The following is a 20,519-nucleotide window of genomic DNA, read 5'->3' as shown; positions in this document are numbered from 1 at the left end:
CTGTGCAGGGAGTCCTGCCCCATCCCACCACGGCAGCACCCCTGTGCCCGTCACCCACGGGTGCACCCAGCCGCGTGCCACGTCTTGCCGGCGACTTGCCGGGAGAGGGTCCAGCTGTCCCCCGTTGCTGCAGGGGCGAAGGCAAATCTGCAGCGGGACCGGCCAAAAATAATAAACCGGGCTGGGTTTCCGCTCGGCACCGTGGGGCTGCGGTGGGGGTCGGTGCCGCCTGGCTGTCCCGTGCCGAGGTCCCTTGCCGGCTCCCGCCGAGCCCCTGTCCGAGCTTTGCTCTGGCCCGGCTGGGAGGTGCTGGATGTGGCCACGGAGCCGGAGCGGGAGGAGAACGTGGTGCTGCCGTAGGCGGGGAGCTCCAGCTCGGCCGCCGTGTGCCACCGTGGTGGCCTTTGCGTGTCCCTGGGGGTGTCTGTGTGTCCGTCCCCCCCCTCAGGAGGTGCCGTGGGTCCAGGCTCCGCAAAGCGGGGGTCCCGGGCCGTTCCTCAGCCTTGCCGAAACCCAGCTGATCCCGGGCAGGGCTGCAGCTCCGCGACGTCACGGATGCCCGCCGTGACGTCAGAGGATGCCGTGGTGATGCCGCAGGGGGCTGCAGTGACGTCAGAGGCACGCTGCGGCGCCAGCGGAGGACGCCGGCCCCCCGTGCACGACAAGCCCCACCCCCTACGTGGGCGGTTTGGGGCCAAATCCCCATAAAACGGGTGTGGGGCGTCGGAGGGGGGGAACGTTTAGGGCGCGGAACGCGGGGGCCGCGTTTCCGCCGGAGCCCGTTCGCGGGCGGACCGGTCCCCCGGTGCGCGGTGCCGCCGCCAGGTGAGGCCCCGCCGGGGCTGCGGGAGGAGGCGGAGGGGGGGGGCCGGGGCTCCGGACCCCTGAAGCGGGCCCGGTCTTGTCCCGTTAACCCGGGCCTGAGCCTTGAGCCGGTGCTTTTGGGCCCGGCTCTCCTCCCCTGCGGGACCCGCTGGCCTGTGGCGGGTCTCGGCCGCGGCTCCGGGCCGGCCCCGGTCCCTGCGGGAGGGTGGGGGGGTCACACCGGCCCTTCGCTCCCTTGACACGGTGGGACGCTGGCGTGTGGCAGCGCTGTGCCTCGGCTCCGGCCTGGTGAGGCCAATTTTCATCCTCCGTAGCTTGGAAATAATGGGGCGAGGGGGTTTTTCCTGCTGCTGCTGTGAGACGTGATGTGGGTAGGGTGAAGGGCAGAGAGTTGGGGCGAGAGAAGAATAAAGCCCGTCCTTCTCGGGGGAGACACGGGGCCTGCAAGGGCTCAGCCTCATGCCTTCCAGCTCCGCCATGCTTTGCGGTGGGCTTTGCCATGCCGGGAGCTGCTGTGAGCTCCCCAGCCGCTTTCTTTTCTTACTTGAGCCATAGAAAGGTGGGGGCTGAGCCTTCCCTTTCAAGGCGGCAAACGCTCATCTGCTGCGCCGCCATGATCTTCTGCCCAAGGCCCCCAGCGACAAACTTTGTATTCCGGTATGCTCTGCCAAAGTTTGTGTTACCAGCTATCCCTGAGCAACGTGTGAGGTAAAGAAAACAGCCCCTGGCGTTACTTCTGCCCGTCCCGAGTGTCTGCAAGTCAGCGCACGCACAGTCAACGCTAGTTCTCTGAAGTCCATAAATGCACAGGCCTGGCTAAAGGTGCTGCTGTTTATTGTTCCATTAAATCTGGACTGGCGCTGTGGTGAAAAGGGAATAATGTAATTTTTGGAAGGCGCTGCTCTGAAGCAGCAGCTAACACCTGCTCTGGAGCCGTATGAGGAAGAGCGAGTACGCCAAGTGCACTTAGCTGCACTGGGCTGGAGCACGGTGTGATCCTGGCAAACGGTCGCTTCCAATTAATGCCCTTCTTAATGTCTGGGGCATTAACATCTCGCCAGTGAGCTGGCCTTGGGCGTGGGTTAGGAGGAGGTGGTTTGATTTAGGTTACAAATGGTATTGGCTCTTTATATTTTAGTCTCTGCAGAGAAATGGAAAGATGTCATGCAAGCTTTTTCATGACCTGTTTTGTTTTTTTCCATGCTGATGGTATATGTCATGAGTGCACATGGTTATCACGCTCTGGGTTAAAGCCTCTCCCCCTCCCAGATGTTTCCGCACTAAATCACAAGTTTCTTTTGCAGAAGCAGAAATTGAGGTCAATATGCAAAAGAAAATATGTGCAAAACCAATGTCTGGCTGGAGAAATGCTCTGAAGGTGGATGGGAGAAACTGTGGGGTTCACAGCTATGTCTAGGCAAAAATAAACACTCGCTGCTGTCAGCAGGTGCTGCCCGTGGACATGTCTGAGCAGCCTGAGCTGGGCTAAGCCGTGTTCAGCTTGTCCCTGAGTAGCTGCCAGTTCTCTGGATCTTTTTAGTTTCAGCTCCTCCCCATGGTGGGAAGCTGAGCTAGGAGGCTATTTGAGTTGAGCCACACCACTAATAGGCATTTATAAGAAAATTTGTAAAAAATCAAGTCATTATTGCCAGCGTTGAGGAAGTGTTGCATACACTCTTACAGAGTGAGAAGTTGTCATCCTTTGGCTGTCTCCTCTTGTCATAGTATCTCTCTGGGGATGCTTCATGGTGGTGTTTAATAGCAGCCATTAGATAGGCCATGCAGTAAAGCCATTTCTCTTCTGCCACAGCCCTGTTCTTTCTTCTCCGCTCCCCTGTTGGTGTCGGTGAAGGTCTCTGTATGGAGAGGGTGCTTGCTTTTGCTGAGCTTCCAGCCAGAGCTCCAGGCTCTGTGCAAAGGGGCGTTAGGATTCTTCTGAAGCATCTCCTCAGTCCTCTCAATTTATTGCTTCTTCCTCTTGTCTTTGGTGTACCAGTTGTCTCCCCTGCAAAGTGTTCCTGTAGTCCCCAAGGCTTCCTTCTCCCTGTTATATTCTTATGGGTTTTGCACTGTGCATTAACTTTTTTTCCCTGATGTTTCTGTGAGATGATCCAGGTAGAGTCCAATACTATTACACAAACTTTTCCCTTTGAAAAAGAGGGGATGATGAAAAGAGGGGTAAAGTGCAAACTTCTGGTACTTCTCGCCAGTTACTGCAAAAGCTTTTTTGGTAACTTTTCCTGTGAGTGGATAGGTTGATATCATCATGCTGTCTAAGCACAAAGGCAGAATGCGTGCCGTTTGTGCCAGCCCGTGATCTTCCTGTAAAGCCTTTAATGGTGCTGGTACGCCTCCCCATTTCTTTCTGGAGACTTTCTCTTAATGCCTCTGTGCATCGTGTCATCTCTGTGGCGGAGTGGCTGGGCCAGGCTGATGGTTGGGCTGGGCTCAGATCAAGCTCTGGCTGCCCAGGTGGAGCCTGGTGCCATGGCTGAGCTTGTTCCGATGCTCTGCCTGGCTCCGGGTGCTGCCAGGTTGGTACTTTCAGAAGTGCCATACCAAACCCACAGGTCAGTGTGTGTGCGGCTGCGGTTCCCTGCTGCTGTTTGCTGGGAAAACCAGCTGCTTGGCATGGGGAGGGCTCCTGCTGCCTGCGGCTGTTCCGGAGCTGTTAACCACTTGGTCTGTCACGTAAGAGCTTTTGAGCTGAAGCAGTGTTTGTGATGGATGACCTGTCAGGTGGGAGGGTTTGGGCACTTCCCTGTATTTAGATGTGCTATTGCTTGAAAGAAAGATCACACAGGAAACAATCTTCCACTGGGCTAAACCTTAGGAGGCTTGGATTTCATGTCTAGCTCCATGCTGCCTAACTGGAAGCACAGAGCAAGGCAATAGTTTACCAAAGCAGTGGAAACTGCAAATTGAGAGCTAGGTACTGTTGTAATTATTTAATTTCTTTAAATGCTGGTCCCGCTGAGTTAGAGTGGCACCTCAAGTAGCCACTACTTAGTGGCCTAATACTACTGATCGATGAAAACTGTTTCATAATTTAACTTAGACTGGTTTTTAGGGACATGGAGGCTGTGTAGGGAAGGGTCTCTGTCTCCTGTTCCATCTGGGCAGGGCCTAGCGCACTGGGGATGCAGCAGTCTGAAGCATAAACATTAATAATACAGTGGGTATTATTCAAATGAAGGCTGCCACTTTTCCTTTGTGGGAATAAACCCCTGGGTAATTGCTGCACATACTTATCTGTTCCTATAATTGCTTTCTGCAGAATCACTTCAAAACAAGCGGTGCTGGCAGGATGCTGGTCTCCCTGCTCTTCCCCCAAGTGAGCCGGCCGCTTCGATGCCTCGTCCAGGACTTGCACCGTTGCAGATGGGGGTTGCATGGGCAGAACAGGGCTGGCTGTCCTCGCAGGGGTCTGCAGACTGTGTGGGCAACCTACAGCAGTGACGTTACCCCTGTCTTCACTAGGGCTTTGGCTTTTGGTGATAAAATCGCCATTGTTGACCAAAACGGTGAGCACACTTACAGGGACCTTCTCAGCCGGAGTCTACGCTTGTCCCAGGAGATCTGTAGAGCTCTGGAGTGCTCCAGCAGGGACTTGAAGGAAGAGAGGATCTCATTTTTGTGTCCCAATGATGCCTCATATGTGGTGGCCCAGTGGGCTTCCTGGATGAGTGGGGGCATAGCAGTGCCCCTTTACAAGAAACACCCTGTGCAGGAACTGGAGTACGTGATTCAGGATTCGCAGAGCGCTCTAGTCATCGCAGCAGAGGAATATGTGGGGAAAATAGCCCCTAGTGCTGAGAAGCTGGGAGTCCCGGTTCTGCCGCTTCTTAGGTCTCGTAGTGATGAATCTGCAAGTCATGCAGCAGTGGAAGAGCATCCCTTGACAACCTGCTCCTCATGGAAGGACAGAGGAGCCATGATAATCTACACTAGTGGGACAACGGGAAGACCGAAAGGTGTCCTCAGCACCCATGAGAACGTACAAGCTGTGGTGAGTGCCGCTTTCCCTCTGCAAAGCTCATGCCAAGTTACAGAGGTCTTGGCCTTCAGAGCTGATTTGGGGTTGCAAACCTCAAAGCATGACACACCTTACCACAACCGAGTTCCTGCGCAGAGCTGTGGGCTTGTATCTCAAAAGTCCTCAACCCTTTTGAAGTGAACACACATGAGCGTGTTTGAGGCTCTAAACCTTGTCCTTTTGGTGTTGTGGTGCTGCAACTGCAGCCAGGAGCAGGTGGACTCTTCTCCCTGCTTTCCTGGAAAGCAGAAGGGATGAAACCTGTTGTAAAAAGACTGCTTTCTTTACAGTTTGCTTTTCTTTACTGTGACTAGGAAAAAATCTGTGCCCCTAATTGGAATATAACTTAGCCCAGCCCAGTACAGTACTGTGTGAAGTCTGTGCATTATTCAGCTATATATCCCCAAGGCAAAAAATCCATTAGCTCTCTGAGCCAAAAGGAATTAAAAGTTTGAATGAGCCTGCTGACTACCTCACCAGTTGGTTATCACTGCCTGCAACTGATAGACTCATGCCATTAGGGAAAAAGGGCAGGGAATACATCGTGCCTTACGGATGCCTCTGAGAGCTTACGTTGTTCTGGGTGCTCAGATACTGCAATGTTGGGAGTGGTATGAAAGCCTTGATGGATAGAGCCAGGGCTTGGCTATATTGGGCAAAGAATCTGTTCCCTTACAAATATGCTGATCATTTGGGAGGTGGCCTGAGCAGTCACCATCTTTTGTGCTGTCTTACAGAAAGCCTAAAACCTTCTCCCTGCCCTGTGGAACAGGGTTGTGAATGACATGACTAAATTCCACTGTTCAAATGCTTTTTTATTTTTAGATGGCTGGAAATAAGCTTTCCAGTTGCTAACGCTGTGCTCTGAAGGTTATTGTTCACCCAGAAGCCTGAGGTCTAACGCTTTAGACAATTATCCCTTCATAGCAGAGTATTTTATAAGCTTGATATACTAATTTTTTTTTAATAACATGAAGCCTACTATATCTGCCAGCTCTGCATGTGCAGTAGCAGGCTAATAATTTTGTAGGCCCTGCTTAAAATAATTGTTGACTATTTCTCAGAAATGAGGAAGAATTTTGCTGCTGTATACGAAGATACGTACTGATGAGATGCAGGAGGAATTCCTCTTGTATTCTACTGTTGTGGTGGGAATTTTGCTTGTGCTGACCCTAAAGGAAAGATTTTTGTGCCCAAGTGTTGTTCCAGGAGGTCTGGGATTTCTGCTGCCAGCTGTGCCCAGGGGATCTGGGGCCCTGGATACCTTGGGCTTTTCAAGCAGTGGGAGTCTTTCCTCCTGCCCTAACACTGGGTTATATGTTTTCTTCTGCAGACCACGGGGCTGGTTGAAAAATGGGAGTGGAAGAAGGAGGATGTTATTCTGCATGTGCTGCCTTTACATCATGTCCACGGGGTGATCAATAAGCTCCTCTGTCCTCTCTGGGTGGGAGCGACATGCATCATGTTACCTGAATTCAATGCACAGATGGTAAGCCTGGAGGGATTGCGCATTGTCTTTGAAATTCAGCAGCAAGACCCCGTGCATTGTAATTAGAGCAACTTTGGAAATAAGTTCTTAAAGAATTCCAGCCTCTTCAGCCACTGGCTGCATGCCATTCACAAAGTGTCTGTTAAAAAACACTCTTGGTTGGACACTCAGTCTGGGGTAAACGTGCTCTTCTGGAGGCTACAACTTGTTTAAGTGTGACGTATGTAATTGTAACGCTACACTGCCCCTCCTCATGATGTTGAGGGTCTCTGACTGGAAGTGGGCCCTTCTACGTACCCACTTAAGAGCATCTGCACCCAGAATGAGGGTTGTTAATTTTCTAGTACCAGGAAAGGTGGAAATCCTGGATTTTTCTCTTGCATGTTAGTGGTGTGCTGCTTGAAGCTATGCTGCTTGTTGGCATTTTTAGTAGCTTGCATTTCCCCTTTCAATCCTATGTCCTCGGTGCTTTGTATTACATTACATGACAGAACACAGGCTGTAGAGTTTCTTGCAGCCCAGGTAAGAGAAATACTGGTACTTATCACTTGCATGGAAACATTGTTCTTCCTCTGTGGAGAAATGAATGTTAACAGATCTCTTGGTTTAGACTCAGTGATATGACAGAGTTTGCAAATCAAGACCTTCTTGCAGCCTTGCAGGAAAGGTGGCAGGAGGGAGACCTTACTTCAATGCAGTAGAGACATGCTTATAATGTTGTTTTCTAGTTGAGACAGGAAACACCAGTCCCAGTGCTCTGCTTCTCTTCTTCCTTGCTGCAGTGGCAGGCTGCTGACCTAAAGAGAGGAAGAAAAGGGACTAGAAACAGGGCAACCAACAGTAAGATTTGAACAGAACAGTTTCTACAGTTACCGGCCCCTGGGATCCAGCACCGTTCATCTACGTCTCCCAGTGTTGTGGGTGGTGTGAGAGATGTTGGAGTGTCACTGTTAAGGGAGCAACTGGATTTTCAGGTGCTGCTGCCACCTCATAGCAGAAAGAAAACAAGGGTTTCGTACAGAACTCCCTGGGAAAGTGCAAAGAGTCTGTCAAGCCTGTGCTTTGTAACTAAACAGGCTGCTTTACCTGTTTATTCATATGCTGGGTGGCCTTGTCACACTGAAAAGACAAAGTGCAAAGGTGTGGGATACACCGAGAAGCCTTTGACTGTTCTGTTGTCAGGCGAGGGTGAGCCTGGGCTCTGATACGAGTGGCTGCAGGACCATGTGATTCTTTGTTGCTTATTTCTGCTTCTCAGAGAAGCAACCACAGAAAATGCACGCTTCCTTTCTTGTTTCAAGATGGCCCTGACACCTGAACATCCAGTTGCTGCCGGCGCACTGACGCTTTGGCGGGGAAACAGCCCCAGAATCCTGGAGGGGCAGCTCTGCATTTGCATTTCCAAGGTAAATAGGTAGGATGCTATGGTAGAAGAAGGCAGGAAGGTCCCCTGGCAGCTGTAGCCAGGGCTCTCTCCTCGATGGTCGCTGCCAAAGTGTCTTCCCCTGTCTTTAGGTTGTCACCCCAAAAGCTCAGGGTGCAGTAGGGACGTGTGCCCCACCAAAGCTGGAGCTCGGAGCATGGCCAGCCCTGGTGATGCTGGTGAGGTGGCAGAAGAGCGTGCTGGTAGCCTGGAAGCAAAGCCAAGCCCTCTGGAGGGCGCGTTTCTCCACGTCCTGTGCCACTGGTGATTGATTGTCCCTTATACCCTTGTGTTTTTCTCTGCTCTCTCCAGACATCTGCAAATCAATGAGCTGACGTTGAAGGATGGGTTCAGGTGCGGGGGAGCGGGACACCCCGCCTGCCTTCTCTGATCAAAGCTCTCCCCCAGACTTGACAACCAAGGGCAAGCGGGGACAGTGCTGGAGGGCGTCTGCTTGACCCTGGAGGTTGAACTTGGGCAGGGAGGTCGGTGTGGCAAGCGTGCCTGCCGCCACGAGTGCCGTTCCGAGGGCTCTCAGGTGCATTCGGGCTCTGAAGGACGTCATTTGCTTTTTCTGGGGTTTTTTTTTTTATTCCCTTTATTTTTCCGAGGGCCTCCCCTGGGAGCTGAAAGTGGTTTGATCGACACTACAAAGAAAGCACATGAGGGTAAATAAGGCTTTCTTGTGGAGTTTAATGCAAGCTGCCTTTCAGTTCCAGTCTATTTTCACCAGCTGTTTACAAAATGCCCTTTGCTACTGAAATCAGCTTTCAGAAAAGCAGTGGAGTTTCAGTGGAGGATTTTGCAAAAGGAGCCTGAGTTTTGCTGTGTGCTTTTTTCTTTCGCTACACCTTGAGAAAGCAGCCAATTATAGTGTGATATAAAGAAACTCGAATGGCAGCTAAAACACTTGACAGGCTGATCAAAACAAGGCTAGGAACTTACTCTCAACCTGCTGCAGACATATTTAGCCTTGAGTGATACTGGCAAGGGTTCAAGAGAAACCGCAGCAGCATGCCCAATGTGTGTTTGGTTTCTAATCACTAACACTTCATTATACAAAATAAATACTTTATTATTACAGTGTTTATTAAATTACATAATTTGCGGCGTGCCTTATAGTCGTGGATACAGATGCCAGTCTGGTTTCGGTAGTGGTAATAATGTTCTTTTCTTTTTTTCTTAGTTAGAAGACGTTTCAAGCCCCAGACCAAGGCTTGCTTGTCGTTCCCTGCAGTGCAGTGTTAGGAGGTGGCATCTTTCAGATCCTTCTGTCTGTTTTTGGTAACTGTCCAAGGAAAGGTTAAAAATCAAGACTGTGGAGTAACCCCAGTGTCCTGACCAACATCCACTCTCTTCCTAAAACAGCATCTGATGTCTGTGGCTGCACGCAAGCTATTGCTGAGGCCACAAGGGCTCATTAAAGTGTATTGAGATGCCTCAAGCGTGAAAGTTGCTGCATAAAATCAGATTCTTTTTATTAAATGAGGACATCCATTACTTTGCACTAGCTACTGTACATGTTATAATTCACTTTATAGCACCATCTGTTAAGACTGTCTTGCTTAAGCTTTTTGTAGCATCTTTTTATTGTAAGTTATTAAAAAATATGGCTGCATCTATTAATCACTTATTAATAAAGGGTTTATAAATGGGCCCTTAATTTCCAGCGTTACAGTCCACTTGTACATGATGTGCTAAGTCCTTTGGTGCGTGTACTCCTTGGGGTGAAGTGTGTCTCCACGGGCAGCCCTTCTCGGGCCGCTGCCTGTGCTCCTGCCTGGAGACCATGGGACTGGCACCCAGTGCTCCTGCCCGTGCTTCTGGTGCTTGGGATCGATAGCGCTGACTGTGGGGAGAGAAATTTCAGCGCTGCTATGAGCGTGTGGACTTGGAGCAGGCAGGAGAACAGCAGTGAGCCTTAAAGTGCATTCCTCCCAGCAGCTGTGTGGGGCAAGAGTGTTGTTGTGATGTTGTTGGGTTTTGGTTTTGGTTTTTTGTTTGTTTGTGTTTTCCAAGGGTGAGGACTGGGAGGGCAGAAACCTCCTTTGGAGCCAGAGCAAGCTGCAGCCTAAGCATCCCTATATGATCCTTCCATCATAACTTGCTTCCAAGCTAAGTTTACTTCTCCAGCTGCACTGTTCCTGTTTGCAGGCAGCCAGCATTTCTCAGCTGCTTCTGAGCCTGGTTGAAATGCCTGCCTTTTTTTTTTTTTTTCTTATGCAGGAGTAGAAATTTTAAAGATGCTGGATTTGTACAGTTTTTGTGTAAATTGGTGGCCAGAGGAGAAGAGATTAATGCCTCTGCTTAAGGAAGGAGTGCAAGGTGAGCCTTCTCCTTACTGGGCATTGGAGAAAGCCCATGACCAAGTGCTTTTTGAAGGCCTCTGGAGCATCGGGCTTTGCGCCAAACAGACACTAGAGCATCCGTTCCCCAAAGACTCCCTCTCTCCATCTCCCTTCCCCGCATCGATTCAGTGACGGCTGCGAAGGCTGAGCACACCCTGTGGTATGACTGTTACTCAATGGAAATGTCAGCGAGTCTGGAGAGAGAGACCCAGGGGAAGTCATGCGTCCTCTGCGCCGGTGCTCTTGCCGTGACAGTCACACGTTGATGATCCCGTTCTGGACTGGGACCTGGCTGCGCTGGGCACCCTGCGGACAGGAGTCTTTCGGAGTGAGTTGTGAGGTCAGTGTCTGCTTTGCAGGATCCTATGCTGAGGCTTTTGGCCAAAGTGGATCCACCCTGAGTTTGAACAACAGCTTTTTTTTGCCTTGGACTACCTCGATCTCTCCTTAAGGGAAAGATGTTCTAATAGTAAAAGGCTCCCTGTCAGCTCTTCACATTGATAAATGTGAGACTGGATCCCAGGAGATCTTTCAGCCTTAAGTATGGAGTGGGAAGGTGGAGAAGTATTCAAAAACATGAAGGAAAAACCTTGCTCTGAGTGATAGGGGAAGCTTATAGAAATCTCAACTTGGCGTGACCTAGTTGTGGCGTGCACTGCCCGCTTGCCTCTGCTAGGCAGGTTTCGAGCTGTGGTGTGCTGCCTGCAGAATGACAATGCTGTCTGTACCCTGCAACTACTTCCATGATAAATATGCCAAGATGCAGATTTAGTGCCCTTAAGTTCCAAAAGGAGCTGTTGTTTTGGTGCCTGTGTTACTGCACGTCTGACTTAAGGTGCCTCCGAGGATCAAGCCCTCTAAAAATCATACCCGGTTTTACAATGTCACACGCAAAGCCATCAAAATCATTAATTTTATTTGGACCCTTCTTTCTAGGCATTTGGCCTGATGGGAATGATGAGTGCCCAAAGCTAGTGTGTGATTCGGGACTAATTCCCCCGACATGCTGTGAGCGTGCTGTCACCCACGGCAGCTTTTTCCCGTGGTGGGAGGCTGCCGCAGACCTGATGCTTGTCGAGCTTGCATGTCAGGTGTTGCTCGGGGGTCACTGCTGCATCGTATGGTTGTACCCCTGACTTCCTCGTGAAGACCAGCAGCCTGTGCTACATCTGCAAGCAAACTGTTTGTCCTTGCTGCTGCTGTTATCTGTGTGGACCAGGCTGGGCGCTGATGCTTTATACCTTCACTGGGCTGTGCGGGGAGATCTATGGCTCGGCAGTCACGGTTGCCTCTGGGAAGGAGAAGTGCGCACCGCAGTGAGCCTCTCCCCTTGATATGTCAGTTCTGCAAACATCACTCTGGGCAGCTCTTTTAGTTTATTTAAAAAAAAAAAGGCAAATCCAAGCAGAGGAGTCTGATCTCCAATAACCAAACATGGCTAAGGCGCTGCTCATAGCATGCTGGGGATTGCGTCTCCCATCCAGTTTCAGCTGGAGAAAGGCAATTGTCTTTTCATCCGTTAATGGGAGGCTTCAGAGGAGTAATTTTATTTCAGACTCAAAGAGGAGTCGGTGGAGGGAGGAGCAGGTCACTAGTGAATGGATTATGTTTGATCACTTCTCACAGACCTGGCTTTAAAAAGTTAGAGTTTTTCTTCCCGTCTCCCCAGATCTGCCGTCTGTCCTCAGCATCTGTTACGGAGTAATGTCTTTTGATGTGTGTAGGGAAATATAAAAAATGGAACCAGAGCCTGTCATATTTACTTATATTACCAGGTCCCAGGGAAAGCACTTGCTCCTTTCAGTATGCCTAAAGCATAGGAAGGGTTTAAAAGCTTCAGCCTGGAATGCAGAGGGGCCATCAGACTGCACTGATGAATAAATGATTAAAACCAGAGTCATGCAGAGCGCAAACAGTTTGGGGTTATAACAAACATGAGACGAAGCCACCAAGGGCCCAATTTCCCTTTGAAGAGAAGAATGTTTCTCTCTCTCTGCATATTGCTCACGAACCATCATGGCTCGGTCCTTAGCAGAGCGTAGAGCTCTCCTTGATTCTCTCCCATCTCATGTTGTGCCCGTCTGCCTTTGTTGGGGATAAACCGGTGTCGGACGTGGGTGCGTGGTCCTGCCATCCCTTTGGTGATACTGGAGAGTTCTGGGAGCTTTCTGTCCTTGGTGTTAGGCACAGGGTCTTGCCAAACGACGATCAGGCTTGGCTGCAGCCGTGTTGCTGCCTGTTGCTCTTGCAGATGCTCCGAAAATTGCAGGCGCCCTTTTCCTCCCCGGCAGTGCTGCCCGCATGGCAGTGATCGGTGCAAAACACAAACCCATCTGCCCAATCAAAAGGGAAGTAAAGGGATGATTTAGCCTTGCATTAGGGGTATTGTTACTTTTGAAAAGGTTTAAAAAAAATTCAATAACAACTGAAAATGATACAATAACTTTATAGAAGAGAGGAGCTGTAATATCTGTCAATACAGGCAGCAGCACGGGCTATCTATTATCCGTTTGTGATCTGATGGGAAAGTCCATGCTGATATTCACTTCCTTTTCAGCTTTTAGGTATTTTTGCCTGCATCTCTTCTTGCCGCCTTCTTTTCTTTTTTTGCATTAGAAGATGCCCAGATGTTGGTAGATATGGTGTTTTCTGTCTAGTTTATGGCACTGCGCATCTCCCTCTGAAGGTGAGGCCTCTGTAAAGGAAAAAAAGTTACTGCCTTTTCTCCTCTGAGCTTGTATCTCTTGCTTCAGGTGATCTTAGCAGATATGGAGGCTGGTTGGGAAGGCTGCTGTATGGAATGACCATCTCTTGGAGCAGCTTGCGTGTTCCTCTGTCCTCATTCACCATCTTGCCATCTGTGTGCTGGAAGAAATACGTGGGAAAAATCTTACAGCTGTGTATGTTGTTTTGTACCTCCTGGCGTAATTTTTTCCTTTTTTTTTTTCTTTTCCATTTACTGATGGCAAAATCCCACTGGCCAGCCCATGGAATTGTCCAGATATGATTTTGTGCAGTGGGAGGGGAAGAAAATCAGGAATGTCAGGCTGACGGGAAGGCTGTTGGGAACAGAAGGTCTCCCACTTCTTTGCAGGCTCAGGCAGCCCTGTCCTGTAAGCCTGCCCTGGGCTTTCACTGCTGTTATGGCTGGTAGGAAGCTGTTCCCACTCTTGCTGTCTTGCAGTTAGAAAGTTTTTGTTTCTAGCCCTCGTTTATCTTAAAAGGAATCTTGGTCTATCTCCTGAACGTATTCCATCAGAAGACTGCCGCTTCCCTTGTGTCTGGTGAGCGCTCGGTGCAAAGTCCGGCAGCCCTGGCACACAGTGTCATGTTTGCCTCTGGAATCCGTGGCTTTTTAAAAGCACTTGGTGTCCTGAGGTATCAGGTGAGCAAAATAAAATGAAGTGATGGGCTGCCAATACCCTGTCCACAGGTAATTGATGTGGTGATGGTGACACATGGGATAACAGAAGAGGAGATTGATTGTGCTGCTCTAAGCCTGACGGTGTGGGAGGATGCTGTGTGCTGGAAGGGCAAAGCTGGCCTCTTGCTACGAGGCTGTCCGAGCCCTGGGATTGATTGATTAGTCCCAGGTAACGAGACTTTCCCAGATCCTTCTCTCAAACCGTGAAGTTATAGTTATAAAACAGAAATAGCTGTTACAGCTGGCTGGGCAGTGACAAGCTCTCCGGACAGCTCGGGGTCTGCGGAGGGCTTGGGGCTGCCAGCTTTGTACCATGGCTCAGTGCTTAGTACCATTAAAACACATGGGTAGGATCCAGATTTGGCTGAGCAGGAGCAGAGCAGGTGGAGAGGTTTGGCTGTCAGCAGATCACCCCGGCAGCTGGTGGCACAAATCCAAAGGCAGCTGCTTATCTTCAGGAAGGGGCTGTTGCTGGGGCGAGTTGGACTGACACCGAAAAAGCTGCTCCTGTGGCTGGAGTGGTGCTAGGGAGGATTTTGTCTAGGGCAGGAGTGGAGCAGGCGTGCGAGGAAAGGGGACTCTGGGGTGCAAGAGAGATCTGCTGTGTTTTGGAGCAATGGTTTGGGTTTTTTTTCCAAATCCAAATCCGTGTGAAAATAACTGTGCTGTGTGGCCAGACTAGAAGTCTGCCTGTGCTCCTCACAGCTGCTCTGGACTTGTGAAAGCAAAAAAAAAAATCGAAAAGCAAGGATCTAACAGCCCCAAGCATCTGTCTCCCTTCAATTCTTTTGGCACAGTCCTGATCCCTGCTTTTCATCACACTTCTCTCCCTGCCCAAGGCAATGGCTCTCGGGAGCACGAGGCTGAGGAGAGCAGGTCCGTGCATTCAGCCCCTGGCTTTGGAGAGGTCCTTCTCCATCCTGGTGCCTCGAATGAGAAAGATATTGGGGGGTTGAAGAGAATAAGATCTTTGGGGAAAGAGGCTGGGAGGAGTATGGCAGGGGTTAGATCCTTTTAAATGCAATTTTGTCTATTCCAGCTTGCTTTAGGGAATCGTGCTGGTAGGTGGGGTTTCTGCAAGGAAGTGTGATGTTCCCTCTCTGGGCATGTCACCCGTCGGTCTGGGCAAGTCATGTTCCTCCTCTGCTTTCCCTGATGCTGAGGGGATCTTGCGGCGCTCATGTCCCAGCTCCGGAGGTGTCCGGGGGGTTTCCACCTTGTGCATATGTCTCGCCCCGTCGAGGACCATCTCTGGGCTGGGAGGCAGCATGAAATCCCTTCTGTTTGGTGGGATGGTGCCTTTGTTGGATGTGTCCGGCTCTATTAAGAATAACAACATGGTGGCGGTGGGTTGGTTTTTTTTTTAGGAGCTGATTGTTCTGAAGCAGTGGAGTGAGAGACACGGGGGGAGGCGGTGCCGGTGCAGCGAAGTAGAAAGTAATGAAATGGAGCCTGAGCGAGCGGGACGGAGGGGAAGGGGGCAGAGTGACAGCATGAAGGAGAATCACTTGTTCACCTTCAATCAATTCCTGCTTTTTCTCGCCATCGCACGCGCCTGTGTGCAGCTGAGCGTGCGCGGGCAGGGAGGGGAGAGGCGGCGCGCGTTGTCAGGAGCTGTTAGGAAATACATTTGTCAACAACGGGGCAGGGACCGGAGCGAAAGGAAAGAGGCGGCCGTCACCGTAGCCTTTAATTTATTGATGACTTTGGATCGTTCCTGTCTTGGGAAGAGCTTATCTAGGGGGAAGAGTGGCGAGGTGTGGAAGGAATGGGCCCAATTGCAATATTTATGGCTCCTTCCCGTTGCTAGCTGCTCCCAGGAGGGGCTGCTCAGCCAGGGCAGCAACCGGGGGGTCACTTAGTCTTCATCCCCCCCCGCCCCAGCAGAGCTGGCTTCTGGAATTTGCCCCCATTTGTAGTAGCCACATGTTAGCAGGAGTCGCAGCTGAAGAACATCCATCCCAGAGGGACGGTTCCTCTCGGGAAGAGCGGGGTTGGTGTAGTGGCCCTCCTGGCTAGCTGCTGTCTCCTGGCTACAGCTGTTTTACCTGTGGTTTCTGATGGCTGATCTGAGCTCTCTGGGAGCCCGTCTCCCTGCGCCTGCTCACCAGAAGATGACCATTTCCATTGCAGTGGAGTTTCACTCCCAGTTAAAGTGCGTGATATCTCTCTTCCCAGCCCTGCCAGCCATCTTAAAAGCATTTCTCCCTCAAAGGTTCAAGTCTGTGGGCTCCCACCTGTGTATCACGTTCTTTGCGTGTGGCTTAGTGCCTTTGCAAAGAAGAGCTCCCATGCTTTGAAAAGCTGGTGGCTTTGTGTAGCCTCTGAAGAGTTGTACGTGATAAGGGAATTAATTGATTCTGCCACAAGCTTACGTCTTCATGAGCAAATTCTTGGCTGTAACATGATGGTACTAAAAATGCCATTTCCATCATCTTGTGCTTATTGAGAGTGAAAGCATGTGGGTGATCCACTGGTAGAATGAGGAGGTTGAATATTGTGCTTTGGGCAAGAAGGGCATGATGAGGGTTGGGAGCCATTGTTCTGGACGTGGATGAGGTGCACACACCAGGCTTCCAGTGGTTTGTACTTTCCAGAAGTCTTAGATAGCAGAGGTTTGACTGTTTGCGACTAGCCCGGGGTGGCTTTGTTTTGGACAAGCCTGTTGCACTCCTGTACCTCAGTTGCCCCTTGCACTGTATGAAGGAGCAGTGGTGGGGCTCACTGCCCTGTGAGGCGTTTGTAGACCCCTCGCTTGTGAACCTCTTCAAAGATGTTGAGGAGTTAGCATGGACAGCGCTGACAATCACTTCCCTCTACAATTTACATTGAGGTGTATTTTTATACATGTGTGTTCCCTTCCTTTCTAGGTTTGGAAGAAGTTCCTAAGCTCCCAGGCTCCCCGTATCAGTGTCTTCATGGCAGTGCCCACTATCTATGCCAAGCTGATAGAGTATTATGACAAGCATTTCTCTCAACCACAAGTCCAGGATTTCGTGCGTGCGTTTTGCCAGGAGAACATCAGGTAGGTGAGCGATGCCCCTCTGGGCAGGGGCTGCTGGCGGCTAGCTGTCCCCACAGTGGATCTGCCGAGATTTCTTTTTAGGATCACCTCTTTGCAGTGCTGATTGTTGTGCTTTAGTGTCTGTTTGACAAGAACCAGGGTGACATTACTTACATGAGCCACTCTTGCATGGTAAAGCCAGGAGGGGTCTGCATGCTCGTTATATGTGTCACCCTACAAACACAAGACTAAGGACTTTGTCCTCCAACCCAAGTTTGTAGTGCAGTATCTCTTTTAGGAGGCTGTCCCATCTTAATTTAAAACCCATATCGGACAGAGAATCTTCTATATGTGAAGAACATCCTTGGCTGCAGTTAAAAGGCTTTGGGGGCTTCTGGCTTAAGGTTTGCGTAGGAGCAGCCTTTATGTAACCCTGTGTCAGACTGCAAATTCCCTGGAGCAAAAGTGATCTTGGATACTTTCTTAAATGGGGTTTCATTGTGCAGGTTAATGGTATCAGGCTCAGCAGCCCTGCCTGTGCCTGTCCTGGAGAAGTGGAAGAGCATCACTGGGCACACGTTGCTGGAGAGGTATGGGATGACTGAGATTGGGATGGCGCTTTCTAACCCTTTGCATGGAGTCCGTGTCCCAGGTAGGAGTCTCTAGAGGGTGCACACTGTTTGGAGGCATTTGGCTGTGAAGTGTTCTTGGGTTTTCTCATCACAAAGAATATACGTCTAATTGCCATTTGTCATGCTTGAGGAGCAGGCTGTGGTAGGAACAATGATGCTGGCAGGGGAATTGGCCTTGGGAAGCCAGGAGGAGGCATGGGTATGTGGGAAGTGGCTGGGTTTCTCTGGGATCACTGGCCATGGTGGATTGGCAAAGCTGTGTGTGCAGAGCTCACAGTGGTGCACGCTGACCTGACCAGCTAGGCTGGTTCTGTCCAGGAGGCAGAGTCCATATTGATGGTTTATTATGTCCAAAGTGTTAATTCAAGCGCTGTGATGGGACTGCGTCTTCAGCTCCTGCTCTGTGAAATTGTATTCGTGTGTGGTGTTGACACAGGATTCCCCACGCAGCAGCTCACGTCCAACCGATCGGTACTGAACATTTAAAATAGGATGTCTGCTTACTCTTATTTTAGTGCAAGTTTCTTGACTCTTCAGGAATTAAAATTGTCACACCTCGTTGTACACTCTGGTTCTGTTCTCTCCTTGTCTTTCCTCACTTCTCTTAGGTACACTTTGTGACTCCTCTCAATATCTGTACTTTATGTAACCTAGAAATAAATTGATCTGAAACATGAAAAATATAAAATGCCCCCACCCTTCCTTTGGCTAAAAACATGGCCATCTGTCTGCTGAGCAACCCAGCCCACCACTACGCCACCTTCTCCTCCCCACATGCTGTCTGTGCATGCATGGCACCATATGCATCATCTTGGTCTCCGGTGTCTTGGGGGACCGATGTTACCCAGGGGGACTCTCCTGGGCATTGAGGCTTCCCACAGCACTCCAGTCCCATGGGATGCAGTAGCTGTGCCCCTGCAGGGATTGCACAGGGAGAGGAGAAGCCGCAGCTCCCCTGCAGTGGCTCCTCCGCCTGAGGACAGCTCAGGGACAGTGTGAAATACAAACTCTAGTTTACTTTTGCAGAGTAACTGTCGTTCCTCCACCCCAGCTCAGCCAGTCTTCCCTTCCTCCAGAAGCCCCATCCCTGCAGGCAGGAGAGGGAAGCAGGCAGGGAAACAAGATTCCCACCTGCAGGAGCTCGAGCTGTCTGTGAGCCCCACGCCACAGGGTGACGGTGCAGAGATCATTTCAATGTCCCTGTGGCCTGGTTGTGTTTGCTTTTCATTCATCTTCAGGAGGGGAAATGAGCGGAGGCTCTAGAAATTTCCCAGGAGACAAAAGGAGAACGGAAATAAGACTGAAAGTAACATGGGCAAGACAGACGTCGGCACCCAGAAGGGCAGCTCCTACTCCAGATCTGGGTGGCCGTGCTCCTGAACAGAGCTGGGGTAGCGTCCCTGAGGGTACCGGGGTCTGCAGGGGAGCTGGGGACAAATCCTCTCGTGCAGCTACAAGCAGAGGGGCTGGGGATAAAGGCTGGCTGACTGTCACTCCAGCCACTGTCCAGGGGCTCGCTGCAGCCCCAAGAGGGGAGAGAAGCATCTCACAAAGATGTGGATCAGCGAGAGACCTTACAGAAAGAAGGCTATAATTGAATAGGCTTGATTAATTTATTTCAGGAAGTGTCAGTTGGGAAGCAGATGGGTGAAGCTGAGGCATAATTTACTGGAGCTGTGAAAAAGCTTTTGATATAGTACCCCATTAGAGGCTGGGATGTAAGGTCACCAGGTACCACAGGGCATCCAGTGTGAGAGAATCAACTGAGAGTCAAATGCAATGATGGGCTGGGAACAGAGGCTGGGCAGGAGGAGGAGTGAAATATCCAGAGAAAAAACCTCAGACGGCTCTGGTGTACAGGTATACTGGTGTTAGAAGTACAGGCGGTGGTAACCACAGACTTGCACGCTGGCCAAAGCGGTTACTAGCTTTATTTTGAAAAAAGAGCGCTGCAAGCGTGACACTTTACCCCATGGGTAGGTCCAGGGATCCTCACACTTACCAGGGGATTTCTCCTGGAGTGAAAGCAGCACACGTCCTTCTCTACTGCTTCATGAGCCTCTGAGGAGAGGTCCTGGGGCTTCCCTTGCCCACTTCCACCCGCTTGGTGTGGCTGGGGAAGGGTCGAGTCCTCGGAGCCTGCCTGTCCTGCCCGTGTCACCACCGGTGTCTCTGGCAGTGTGACACGGCTCTCCACCCACAGCACAGGTCTGAAGGGGAAGGGGAGGGGGCTTTAATTTCCAGAAGAAGAAAAGATGAAAGATTTGAAAGATAAATGTTTGCTTGTATATGGTTAAAACCCTGCTTAAAATGCCTCTGTTTTCACCAGCTCTCATTCTAATCCCCCCTGGTGCTGTTACTGTGAAGGGAGATGAATAATTCATGGACGGAGAATGCCTCACTGGGCCTAATCACCACTTTAATTGGAGGTTTAGATCAGAGGCGGCTAATAGCTCCTACAGCGGGGACTCCGTGTATTGTTGACAGTGAGATCGTTGAGTGCCTTATCGTTGGCCTGTTTCAATTCTCCCAGGACACCACCGCACATAACAGCATCGAGGTCCCCAGATACCGAAGGACACAGACCGCAGGGCCAATTAAATTTATCTGGGAAGAGCTGACAACTTTTTTAAACAGAGGAGAACTGGTGAAAGAATAATAGTGTCACTCCTTCCTGACTGCAGCCTGGCTGATGCCGGCTGAGCTGACACCGCGGGCATGTTGCCAGCATTTCTTAACATTCAGGAGCCTGCAAATTGGAGAGCTGGGAGGGAGCGAGAGGGGAAGGAGCAGGGATTTGTCCCCAGTTTCCCCTTGGGGTTCTGGCTGGGGACAAAAAGAAGCCAGTGCAGAATGTCGACCCCTTTCTGATCACCCTCGATTGCGGTCTTGGTGAAGCCAGGACCTCCGGTGCCGTTCCTTTGGGAAGGGGCTTAACCTTCTGCTGACCTGTTGGAGTCAGCACGGTGTGTATCTTGACACAGCAGATGGGCCTGAGAAGCTCTAGTCATTGGTTTTGCACAAATTTTATTAATACTGTCAGGTTCGTGTAGCTCTAATCAACATTATGAGCATTTTCAGCCTTTACAGATGTTGATTTCCAAGTTTGTGATTTTTCCTAAATACCAGAAAGCCTTTTCCAGACTGAATATAAGGAAACAGCTCTCCACGAGGGACTTATTTTACACATTGGTTTTACTTTAGCCAAGTAGGAAATAAATTGATGGAGTTGTATTTTGGCTGGATCTGAAACACTGTATGGGGGACACACTGCCTTCTCTGTGTCTTCAGATTTGTTTTGACAGTGCTGTGCTGATCTTTGGTATTTTATTCTCAAG

The 20,519-nt window shown here is 50.4% G+C and overlaps 1 protein-coding gene across 4 annotated transcripts in view; it reads left to right on the top strand.

Moving 5' to 3' along the window:
• Window positions 1-775: 775 nt before the first annotated feature.
• The window catches only part of ACSF3 (acyl-CoA synthetase family member 3), a 66,510-nt gene continuing 46,766 nt past the window's right edge, over window positions 776-20,519 (top strand). Inside the window, exons 1-5 of one of the 4 annotated variants that reach the window (XM_010579569.1) lie at window positions 776-825; window positions 4,103-4,834; window positions 6,195-6,350; window positions 16,416-16,570; window positions 17,056-17,201. In XM_010579569.1, coding sequence (XP_010577871.1) covers window positions 4,133-4,834; window positions 6,195-6,350; window positions 16,416-16,570; window positions 17,056-17,201 — 1,159 coding nt within the window. In that variant the 5' untranslated portion in view covers window positions 776-825; window positions 4,103-4,132. Of the gene's footprint in view, window positions 826-995; window positions 1,114-4,102; window positions 4,835-6,194; window positions 6,351-9,999; window positions 10,462-16,415; window positions 16,571-17,055; window positions 17,202-20,519 lie in introns of those variants that run through there. The other 3 variants (XM_010579570.1, XM_010579572.1, XM_010579571.1) reach the window with 3 other exon arrangements.

The sequence above is a fragment of the Haliaeetus leucocephalus genome, unplaced genomic scaffold (genome assembly GCF_000737465.1).
Source record: "Haliaeetus leucocephalus isolate CR32 unplaced genomic scaffold, Haliaeetus_leucocephalus-4.0 Scaffold668, whole genome shotgun sequence".
Classification (NCBI taxonomy): Eukaryota; Metazoa; Chordata; class Aves; order Accipitriformes; family Accipitridae; genus Haliaeetus; species Haliaeetus leucocephalus.
Note: the sequence above shows the minus strand (reverse complement) of the source record. Positions and strands in the feature narration are given on the sequence as shown.